Raw genomic sequence first — 11530 nt, 5'->3', positions numbered from 1 at the left:
TAGTCTTCAATAACATCATACATGTACTGTACTGCTTTATCTTGTCTTGAAGTATCCAAAACATTCTGCCAGTGTAGAGAAAAAGCATGTATGTTGTACCAAGGTAGCCTGGTATCCAGCCATATTATAGCTCCAGAGTCTCTTCAGTTTGCGGAAAGTACAGAAGAGACTCAGGAGCTATAATACGAGCTATATACATGTACCAGGCTAGTACAAAGGAGCTTTTATCAGCCTTGGTTGTACTTATATGAGCTGGCAGCACCACCTGTCTAGTCAGGAGTGAATTGCCACCTTAACTGTCCTTTGTATCACTGACAGCTTTTTGTGAATTGAATTGTTCATTCCTAGATCCTAGTTCAAATGTCAGGCCTTTGCTCTAACGGATTCAGTTCTGTGTATGTAACCTATTCATGTTTTGTATGGAAAATGTGTGAAAGTGTAAGGTTTAGTTCCTTAATTTACAATGACCTTGTGTTGATGACTGCAGGTCAGAAGGCTGGAGAGGTCTGCTGGAGGAAGTGGAGATGGAGGTAGACAGGATCTCCTCCAGGAACCTGGGCAGGGATGACAGGTCTGTACGGGGTGGGGAACTACTTACATGGACAGCTCATGGACAGGGGGTTTGCTGATGTCTCACTGACTTGTCTCAGAACATGTCTGCAGGAAGGACTCCAAATTTTGGCTTTCTACCTGTTTGAATTATATCATTCTTTTATGATAGAGCAAATTTTAAAATGTATTATATTTGCTGACTCAGTTTTGCTCCTTGGCCACAGAAAATTGGTAACTGATAATATGCACAACAAAATTGTACAAATGTAATTCAAGTCTTACAAAAAATTCTCCACTTTTTGTACAGTATATATTTATATTTGAATGCTGACTGCTGTCCACCCATGTCAGAGTACGTACATGTACATGTATAACATGAATACTGGATACAACACTACTGCTTCTACCAAGTGTATGTTATTGTACCAACAGGATTGTCACATTGACTGTTTTTATGTAGGATCATCTCCGACCACGGGAAGGAATCCCGCTTCCCGTTTCTTGATGAAGATGTGGTCTCCTTCCTCAGTTCTGTTCCCATTCAGTACAAGGTTTGTTACAGATAGAAGTTTCTTGTCTCTCAAAGTCTCAATAGTCAATATTTAAAATTGTTTTACAAGCAGTACAACATGCAAAACGAATGCAGAGGATCTAAAGGTTTGGGAATATTTAAATATATATTGTTAGAATTTACCCCAACCAAGAGGAATAAGGTGTACATGTATCATGATCAGCTAGAGAGAGAAGCTGTCAGAAATTTTAAAACATTTGAGATACTTACAATGTATTGTATTATTTTTTTGTATATCATTTTTTGCATTCCAGGCAAACCTAACCCTACCCAGAGGAATCGGGGAGAAGCTGTTGTTGCGAGTTGCAGTGAGAGAACTTGGGTTGAGCTCTGCTGCTGTGTTACCAAAAAGAGCCATTCAGTTTGGCTCCAGGATAGCCAAGATGGAGAACTCTGCAGAGAAGGCTTCAGACAGATGCAACAGACTGACAACAGAGTAACATACAGACCTGGACATCACATTTCTTGATATCACATTGGTACCCTCCACAAAATATTTTCAATATACTCATCTCATGCATCTGGAACATTTTAATGGGATGTACAGATTTTATGTAATAATGATCATTGTAAAGGAAACTTTCTCATAATGTGGCAGCATTTTTGGTACAGCCTACTTCTGCACCAGAAGGTTGAGAGTTGTGACCCATCCAAGTTGCATTTACAAAGTGCTGCAGTTATTTGAGGATGGTATGGTGTGCATGTATGCAATGGTGCATACTGTAGATAGTGTATATCTTTCTTGTTAACACTCTGTCATGACATTGGTGACAGAGCGGTCCTTGTTGACTGACGGATGAATGACACGCTACCAATGAAAGATAAGCTGCTTATCCAATGAATCCCAAGGCTAAACTGGATAGTATACATTTTTTTTCCTTATAAAATGTACCATACTAGTGTGGTGCTTTTTTTCATATTCATCATATTCAACAGCCTTGCAGGTAAGAAGCCAGGTCTTTCACAGCCTCAGTGTTCACGTCACAGTCGTACATTCCCTCTCGCTCAAAGAATAAAGCATCAACGATAAGTTTAGTGTTTCCTTCTCTGAGCACAGACCGTGATTGGACGGAGATCCGAGCATTGTGGGGAGGACGATGATGCATCACGATAAGAACAATATTGTTTCCTGCAGAACAGAAAAGAATCATAATCACAGTTCCACTACAGCAAATATCCTCATTCGTCTTTGAATGTGGCAGCTGTGATTTTTGTTCTGTAGATACATGTACATGTGTGCAACAAAACAGTGCCTCAAATATAATGATCATACAAAAAATAATGATACATGTTATACCTGAATGCCATATGCAACCTGCAGCAGCACTGTAGATGTTATGTTTTAAAAGAAATCTAGATTTTCGTTTGCAAACTTTGAGAGAGACTGTAAAATCCTTCTCCACATCTATTAGAAAATTAACACCTCAAATTGATTAAGTAGATATCAATGTTTCTCAATTTATAGACATGGTACAGCTACCACAGTAATGTATTGGATCATATGGGACAATTCTTTGAGGATTATCTTGTCCTACCTTCAGTTCCCCTCAAGGCATTGTCCACATCTGTGCCCAACCGTGAGGCGTTGAGACAGAAGACAAGGGTGGGTTCAGAGATGATGCGTGGTGACGGTTGCCATGGCCTGGTTTCCATAGCAACATTATTCTTCCCTAGTCTTTCATTCAACTTGGCCAGAAGCTGTCCATCCGAGCCATGGAATGGACCTTCGGCTTTTAGGTAGCAGATTACTGAAGGAAACAATGAAACGGTAAGCTTGAAGTCAGCCCTACCTCATGGTAGATTCACGTATTGATTGGTTCACTCTTAAAGTTTAAGTGATGTAGACATATATCAACTTTATAACTGCCCTTGGACTTAACTGTGAGGATGTACTTAAAACAGCCAAGAATGCATAAAATCTTTTTAAAAATTGTACACCCTGGTTTCTTAACCTTTATATAAATCAGGTACCTACTTTTGCGTGGTTCTTGCTGTTGTGGTACTGCCTGTGGATGAGGATGATACCAAGGAGATCTATGTTCCCGAGTCACTGAGTCAAACCAGTCCCTCCATGTTTCAACACTAACCCTGGGCTCCCCTCCATCAACAGGGCAGTTGGACTCGCCAAAACTTTCATGAGTTTCTTTCCTCGAACGCCCCCTGTTGGTAAGTCGCGGTACTGTAGGGTATGGTTTTGTCTGTGGACAGGGACATTTCCACTCTACAAATTCCTTGATGTCGTGTAGAAGCCGCTGAAGTTCGCAGTTCTCCGTCTCAAGACGCTGCTTTTCTGTACAAAGCTGTCCTATAGCATCGGACTGAAGCTGGAAGCTGTCTTCAAGTGCCTTCAAGTGTTCACTAGGATGCCTGCATTTCTAAAAAGACATGAGAACAAAATCGTGATCGTGAATGTCTCCGTCTCATCATAGTATCATCTTCCCTCGAAATCAACCAGTTAGTAGGATTTTCTCACATCTTCATTGTCTGTTTGAAACCATAATCAGTTCCCTATCATTGATAGGGCTGATGTATAAGACTGCATGTAACTGAAAAAGACTAACCCTACCGTGAGCAGTTCCCGATCCCGTATGAAAATATCATGTTCCCAAAATGTTTGAGACAGGTGAGGTGTTCTCACCACGTGATCATTAGTCTCAAAGTCAGCAAGGCCGAACATGATACACTGCAGATATTCACACTCATTTTAATAGGTGAGACCTTACCTGTAGTTTCTGTAGTGTTCCTTCCAAGTCGTCACCCGTTGGCGGCGACGGCTGACGTTCCGGCGCCACCGTACGTGTGTTGGGATGGTTGGACCATCGGAAGAGACCTGAAAAACTCATGATCGCTATCTCCAATCCCTCGTGTTGTAACGTGTAACGTAAGTTTGGCAACCACTTGCTTTTTTCAACTACACAAATCCGAAAACCTGACGACTATACCATCCCATTTAGGCGCAGGGAGTGATGTACAGTAAATGTTGCATGTAATTGGGTATACACTCATTTTCCTATAGTGCAAGTGTTAGATATTGCATATTAAGAATAATAAAGAAGTAAAAGAAAATAGTTCTATTGAGATTCGTATGTTGGCTTTTGAAAAACAATTTCGGACTCCAACCACTTTCCCCTGCAGAAACCACCAGTTGGTGTCGTCTTCAGAACTCTCTTTCCACTAACTTCCGGGTTCACCGTCCCATGATGCCCTGCCTTGAGGCGGAGGTCACAATTTCCTGCTACGTCATCGAAACTAAAGGGAGCGCTTCAGTTCCACGTTTGTATATTGCTGTCTTGCGATATTCTACACAGAGTTTCATATCTCAGTCGAGCTTTGGTAGTCAAGAATTCTTTACACAATCGAACAAAGATCAGGTAAGTAGTGCGCATCATCAGATACAGACAATGGACCGTAACGGATCTGACATTAGGCTTTTCCAACAAGGATCCTTAACTGCTTTATTTTTTTAAGTACAGTTGGGCGTTGAACTTATGCTTCTGTGTGCATTGGTCGCAGCTAATACACAAGCTTAGTTAATTCTTCGTGAAATTTTCGAACGATATTTCCCTCTATTGGTAACAAATATATTTTATACCGGTATACTATCGGATTTTCGTCCTCAGTTGCGTGCTCAGTAAATGTAACGGAACAACCTATAAGGATTGATTGAAACTGAGCCTCGTCCTCAGTTTGTCTGGTACGGTATCCTCTAATAATAAAAAGTTACAAGTTTCACAGACGCCATTCGTTTAACTGATCGTAGCTCTTCATATCTGTGCTGCCTTGTTGGTGGCCTTGATTGCTTGATGAGCAACCTCTTGTGATCTCTTGTCGTGACCGCTTAGTAATTGTTAAGTTATTGACACTAACGTTAGACTTGTTTCCTTCATTGAGCAGGTCTATAGGCAGCATGGCTCTGAGGAAGCGAATGACTGAACAAGACGAGGATCAGCTGCGGGAGTGGCTGGGGAAGCCTGACGCAGGGTTTGAGCTCTTGTTTAAGGCCTCCACACAGGGCTACAATCCTGCCACCTTCCACCAGCTCTGTGACAACAAGGGCCCCACCGTCACGGTCGCATACAACGCCATCGGCTGGGTCTTTGGGGGGTACGCCAGCCAGTCGTGGGCCAGCCAGGGTGACTGGGTTCAAGCCCCGGATTCTTTTCTCTTCCGACTTTCAAACGCCAACAAATTCGATCCTTTGAAGTTTCCAGCTAACGGTAACATGGCTCATTGTTTGTATAACCATCAAGGTTATGGCCCTATGTTCGGTGCTGGTCACGACTTCCTGGCCTTCACTGGTACGAGCCCAGCGAATAATGGCAATTTTGTCAGTGCAAACGGACAGGGCAACATTGGTAACACTTACGGCGTTGGGATGGGCCACAACATCAACAGTTTTTGTGGAGGAAATCTCACCTACCTCGACGTAGAGGTGTACTCCATTGGAAGTGAGTATGTATGCTGTTATTGTCAGTTATTGTCAGATAAATAATTGCCTACAATATTGGGTGACAGCCACATCGATCATATTGGCCTTATGTATGTTTCTGAACATACAATAAAGATAATCAACCATTTATCAACTCAAGAGTCAGAGCGTGTTACCTCATGTGACAAGTAAGGATAGAAAACATCTAGAATTTAGTTCTGAATACGTTATTGCGTAGAATGTACACCCTGTTCATCAAAAGAATTAGGGGATTCACAGAAGATTCAACGGTTGGATGTCCTCCGGCGGAAACATTCGATACGGAAGAGACAGCACTCACACAGCAGTGACTCATTTTCTTTCGATACTTCTTGTTCTTCAGAGAGAGAAGCAAAAGAAGAGTCCATTGAGAACAAAATGCTGCAGGAAGGAAAAGAGTGGAGGAAGGTCCATTGGAGTGACGAGTACGTTCATTTCCAATTTCTCAACATGCATAATTAGCCTTTTGCTGTGATCTAAATATTTTCTTAATTAATTGTATAATACCTTGCTCAATGTTTTGTTGCATATTATTTTGTCATGTTTGTGACACTCTCGGGTAGTGAGTCTTATGTATTGTGCGCGGTTTGCAAGAAAAACAGGAAAGGTGCAAGCATTTCCTTGGCTGTACCGGTTGCGTAGTATTTTCAAAAGTTATTCTGTTGGTGTTGGTGGCTGGCATTGAGCACATCTTTCTCGCATGGTGTGATCGCTTAGATAGTTGATTATCGTTGATGCTGCGGACAAATTTTGAGAAAACTGTAAGGATTGGATTTTGGGGCTGATGGCGGCATTTCTAACGTGACCCCTGTTCATGTTGCATTAAGTACGCGTGCTTCAGTGTTATTGCTCACGCAGGGAACGAGAGCGGCTAAAGCAACAGGTGGCTGGGTACAAGCCGCGGCCCGGTATGTCCGTTAGCCAGGTCAACGTCCTGCTGGTCGGCCAGGTGGGTTCTGGGAAATCCAGCTTCTTCAACACCATCAACTCCATCTACAAGGGCCGTGTGTCCAGCCAGGCCATGGCGGGCAGCCAACCGCACAGCCTCACTACAAGGGTACGGTCAGTTTCAACTACCAGGAAGAGCAATTCCAGGCTGACAAATGTTAGGAAATTTCCGTTAGAATCCTAGACCAAATGCATACTATAATACATTCACATTAAGTACAACATCTTGTCTGGTTTGTCCACGATAACAGAAAAGTAAAAATAAGTTATGGACAAGGGGGGAATATAATATGAATTGTAAAAGAAATCATTTCTCCAGATATTTTAAGCGATTAAACGTTACTCTCCAAGCAGGGGTTAGGCCTCGGCTATTTTGACGATTTTAGGCGTTTTTATTGGGCTTTCTATTTTGTACCATTTTGTTGATGCCTCGGCCAAGGCGTTAAATGCAGCCGGAGCCTAACCTCTGCTTGGAGAGTAATAAAATGTTCCTTCAGAACTATATCAGTATCCCTGTGGCTTTATAAAAGAAGTATTGAAGAAGCAATGTTGGGAATCGACATCAGTGAAATGTTTAATATTAATAATACATTTTGATAATTTAAGTGTATTTTTAAATTAGTACCGAACGTACGAGGTGCGTGGAGAACGCGGTGGTGAGACCCTGTGTTTCCGCCTGTGTGACACCATGGGGCTGGAGGACGCCAACACCGGGCTGGACCTGGACGATCTGCCCTACCTGCTGGACGGCAACGTGCCCGATAGGTACCAGGTGGGGAGATATTTTATATAGCTGATATTCTACAATGTCAGTGTGCAACTATATTGCGGACTGTAGAGGACTTCTGGTAGGAAGTTATGTCAGGAGTGTTCAATCGGGGTCAGGCCAAGGTAGTGTAGGTAGGTATAATGTAGATCAGTGGGTTTTGCCGCACGTCGACGCAGCGCGTTTCCGTCTCGTTAACGGTCGATGCCATTTGAAACGGTCGATGCAATATTGCGGACTGGCCTATGCCAACGGTACCGTTTTGCGATGTGTCATGGCATCGATCGTTTCAAACGGCGACTGCAGTTAACGAGAAATTAGCGTTGTCCCGTTACCCCTAGGATCAGCACTGCAGCAATTTCTTAACATTACATCTGGGTCAAAAAAGTCTAAATAGCAGCTAATTGTGTTGGTTCTTCGACTAGAAATAATTAGTATTAAAGCGCTTGAATAACGAAAGAAAATGTGCTTTCTACAGTTCAATGCAGCCGTCAACATCTCCCCGGCCACACCCGGGTTTAAAAACATGGCCGGTATGAAGGACCGTACCCACTGTGTGGCGCTGGCCCTGGACACCTGTAACATCAGCGTCATGCCGCAGGGCGCCATGGACAAGATCAAAACCATCTACAACAAAGCACTCAAGAGGGGTAAGGTCTATAGGTATATTCCTGGGTGGCATTACATGTCTGAAGTAGAAGAAGTGTCAGTGCAAGGAGGTTAAATGAGTGCAAATGTTGTTTTCCAGTTTTGTGTTATCCAGAAGCGAAGAGGACATGACTACCAACCTTCTCGAGAAATTCGCCTAGGTCATGTGCCTTTTTGATAGTCCACGATCCTGATATACTATCTTAGGTTTAGGTGCACCGGTGAACGGCAGGGATGTAGCCCCGGTCGGGCTCCGAAGCCACAAATATGTCCCGGTGGACTGTCGGATACCGGGGGTACCCCTCGGTGTTTCGCACGGGTAAGTCACGGTGTCTATTTGTGACGGGGTCCCGGGCTTATTTTAAGTCCGACTTAAATTCAACCAGTGCCCCACCGGGTCCCAAAATATCCGTGAGCCGCAAGGTGTTCCACGGGGCCACGTAGAGGTCACACCCGAAAGTGCCAAAAAAACTGCCCGTGAACTGCCCGGTTGGGACCTTAATGGGCCTTCTCTTATAAACTTTACTTCCTGAATATTGGTTTTTCATTGTTTTTTGTCACACAGGTATTCCTTCGGTGGTCCTGCTGACCAAGGTCGACAAAGCTTGTGAATTTGTCGCCGATGACCTCACCTTGGTTTACCGAAGCAGGTTCATCTTAGAGAAGGTGGGTTAGTCCATTGTGATTCTGTAGGGGTATAGGGGTGGCTGAAATTGTTTGTATTCTCTGATACTTTATAGCTCCGAGGCTCTAACACGATGTTGTTTGACCCTAGGTACAAGAGGTGAGTGAGAAGCTGGGCCTACCGGAGTACCACATCTTCCCCGTGCAGAACTACTCTAAGCAGACTTGCCTGGACAACCAGATCGACATCCTGGCCCTGTCAGCCCTGGCGCAGATTCTCGGCTTCGCAGATGACTATCTGGACGAGCATTACGAAGCCCTGGCCACAGAGAACCTGGAGAAACTCAACGTCAAGGAGTAACGTGAAGCGTAGATGCAGAAATCCACACAGGACTGGCTACTCAGTACAATGTATTTTAACAATCTGTACAATCTGATTGGCCGGTTAGTCTGGTGGTCAAGCTGCTACTTGTCAGTCAGTATCAACAAATGGGTTTGTCTTCTTTAGTAGCATTTGGAGATATTAGACATAATCGATTAATTCGTAATGTACCACATTACAGCTAATATATAATAACGTTCTTTCTCCACTAAACTAACTCACTTGTTGCGACTAGCTAATTTACTTACACTTGTACAATTTGCCCCTGCACGAAAGAGTGTAGTTATAAGAAACCATGCGGCGCACTCTGATTAATCCATGTTGTAGATGTAGATATAGTACGTTCTATACTTTTGTTGACTTGTGTACTTTGCCTTTTTTTTAATTGTAGACCTGTAAGTGATCTTATATTACATCATTTGTTATCATATGTCATATATGAATCTCTCAGTTTTTAGCAAACAGAATGAGTAGACAAATTAACGAAGTATAATAAAACACATCCTGGAGGTATGACCCTAGCACAAATCGTGTTTTTCTGTCACTCTCCCGAGCAGTCTGGTAAAGTCTTTATACAACATTGACCCTTATGTAGTACGTATGTATTCCGAAAGGAGTAAAAACCGCGCCGAACCCAGGCCGCCACGTCAGATCACAAACATTTTCTAGCCTATTACTCACAGGGTCGGCATGGGAACCAATGTAACACAAGAGGCGAGAAGAAAAAGTCTCCTGGCTCCCAGGATTCAAACCCGCGCCGAACCCGGGCCGCCATATCACAAACACAGCGCGCTAAACCGTTGTGCCAAAAGGGATAGCCCCGTTAAAGTGCTGTCCTCTGTCTTCGCACGGGATCCCCCTGGTTACACCTGCGTCCTTCGAGCATCTCGTTAACGTCACGCCATGTCAACAAAGTATTTCCAATCGACGTTTAGCTGATAGTGCGTCTTGCCAGCTGCGCGCCGGTTCAAACCTGCTCTCATGTTATCTTCAGCCTTGGCTTCAGACAAACGTGCTCATCTTATACTGCATCAGTTTCTTAGATGAAAATCACCAGTTTTCTCTTTTAACATGTATGAGTACAGGCTGTGTTTTAGTTTTGACCTACTCACGCCGGGCGTATCACCGAGCTGATTCGCTAGTTTCGAAGTTGGCTTTAATAGGAACCAATTTCGTTCTCATTTCGGGAGAGGGAGTTTGTCTAGAAAATGAGTTTGTCTTGGAATGCAAAACTCCGCGAAACTCCCCTCCCCTCCAAATAAAAGCCAATCTCGCTTGAAGTCTGCGAAAAAAAAGGCTACATATCACCACTCATCAATAAGCTTAAAAGCTTGTTAATCTCTATATTTTCATATACAGGTTTATCAAGGGATTAATCATTTCGGTCCTCCGTTCTATTTTAGCATACTATCATAATCAACAAGGTGTTTCCAAGATCTTGTAATTTGTTCTTGAAACCAGAATTCTTGGCAACCTCTGGTGAGGACAGTCATTAAGGTAACACCACCTGGAGTCTGTGACACTTGTTCCTACTGAACTCTGTGATACTAAGTTTTCCACGCACAAGTACTTGCCTTGACTTTGCACTGTTGACCTCCACACCCACTATAAGTGTTAGCGCTGTTTTGTTCTCTTCAAAAGTGCAAAAGTTTAATATCGCGACACTACATTACAGTGTATCTTAAAAGAGTACATCAACACAACAGGTCATTGATAACAACATAGTGACACAACACAATTCTTAGCTATAGGGAGCAACATGGAGTAAAGATGTGAAGACAATACATCTAATGTCTTTGCGGAACAATAAAACAAAGCATTGATTGTTAAGGATAGTACATGTACCATTGTGAAATTACGAGTATGTATCTTTTGTGAAGGAAACCGGGTTTTCTTCACGTGTCGCCTTCATCTTAGGACGTGGTTAGCAAGCGAAAGGATTTAGCCAGTGGTCACTTCGGAGAATGGTACTCAAGCAATCATCTTAGCTAACAGCAGTCGGAAATCACGAACACCTAGTTTACTTTCAATGTGGAAAGAAGATGTGGCAAAATCTAGAATTTGTATATTTTTAGGATAATCGATTTTGACACTACACAATTGACATCACCCGTAATGCACCCAAAACTGAACCGCCAGATAAGGTCCAGTGATGTCTGTAGCGTTCCCAGATCGTGCCTGGGGCGTGCCCAGCATTGAGTTCACGTTATGGTACGGGCTGATGGGCTTGTCTCCAAGTTGATGGTGCCAGGACCTTGCTGATTGTGTGCGGAATGTTTCCAGTCGTTCGTTCCACAGCGAGGAATCGTTGCCGTGCATATAATCTTATCACTCATCGTGTACTCTCCTTTCTAGCTAGCTACACTTAGAAAAAAAATAAAATAAGGAAGGTGAAGCTAGGCTGTGAGAGACCAACCAACCAACCAATCAATCAATCATTCGCAGGCATCATAGTCTGATGCATAGCGGCTGCACCTGAAGTGGAGATTCAGCCCGGAGCTGTATTACGCTAAACCTTGAAGCGTTTGGGATCGTTGAAATGTCCAACAATATGGCGAAACTACGTGTGGG

General features: G+C 43.2%; 3 protein-coding genes across 3 annotated transcripts; 2 read left to right on the top strand and 1 right to left on the bottom strand.

Annotated features, from left to right (window-relative positions):
* Positions 1 to 492: 492 nt before the first annotated feature.
* LOC118432594 (asparagine synthetase domain-containing protein 1-like) lies at positions 493 to 1581 on the top strand (the record flags this gene model as incomplete). The annotated part of the gene is given in 3 exon segments (XM_035844226.1): positions 493 to 571; positions 1013 to 1103; positions 1378 to 1581. Coding segments are annotated over 3 exon segments (324 nt in total). The 3' UTR covers positions 1564 to 1581.
* A 31-nt stretch (positions 1582 to 1612) lies between these two features.
* LOC118431475 lies at positions 1613 to 4132 on the bottom strand. Its single transcript, XM_035842716.1, has 4 exons — positions 3847 to 4132; positions 3099 to 3498; positions 2659 to 2871; positions 1613 to 2252 (listed from the first exon to the last, which is right to left on the bottom strand). Exons 1-4 carry the CDS (start codon positions 3964 to 3966, stop codon positions 2053 to 2055), a joined length of 933 nt encoding a protein of 310 aa, XP_035698609.1. The 5' UTR covers positions 3967 to 4132; the 3' UTR covers positions 1613 to 2052.
* A 201-nt stretch (positions 4133 to 4333) lies between these two features.
* Positions 4334 to 8978, top strand: LOC118432467 (interferon-induced protein 44-like). Its single transcript, XM_035844050.1, has 8 exons — positions 4334 to 4494; positions 5018 to 5571; positions 5935 to 6016; positions 6450 to 6648; positions 7162 to 7311; positions 7784 to 7955; positions 8519 to 8619; positions 8729 to 8978. Exons 2-8 carry the CDS (start codon positions 5031 to 5033, stop codon positions 8936 to 8938), a joined length of 1455 nt encoding a protein of 484 aa, XP_035699943.1. The 5' UTR covers positions 4334 to 4494; positions 5018 to 5030; the 3' UTR covers positions 8939 to 8978.
* Positions 8979 to 11530: the final 2552 nt, after the last annotated feature.

The sequence above is a fragment of the Branchiostoma floridae genome, chromosome 15 (genome assembly GCF_000003815.2).
Source record: "Branchiostoma floridae strain S238N-H82 chromosome 15, Bfl_VNyyK, whole genome shotgun sequence".
Taxonomy (NCBI): Eukaryota; Metazoa; Chordata; class Leptocardii; order Amphioxiformes; family Branchiostomatidae; genus Branchiostoma; species Branchiostoma floridae.
The sequence above is the reverse complement of the archived record's forward strand: the minus strand, read 5'-3'. Positions and strand labels throughout refer to the sequence as shown.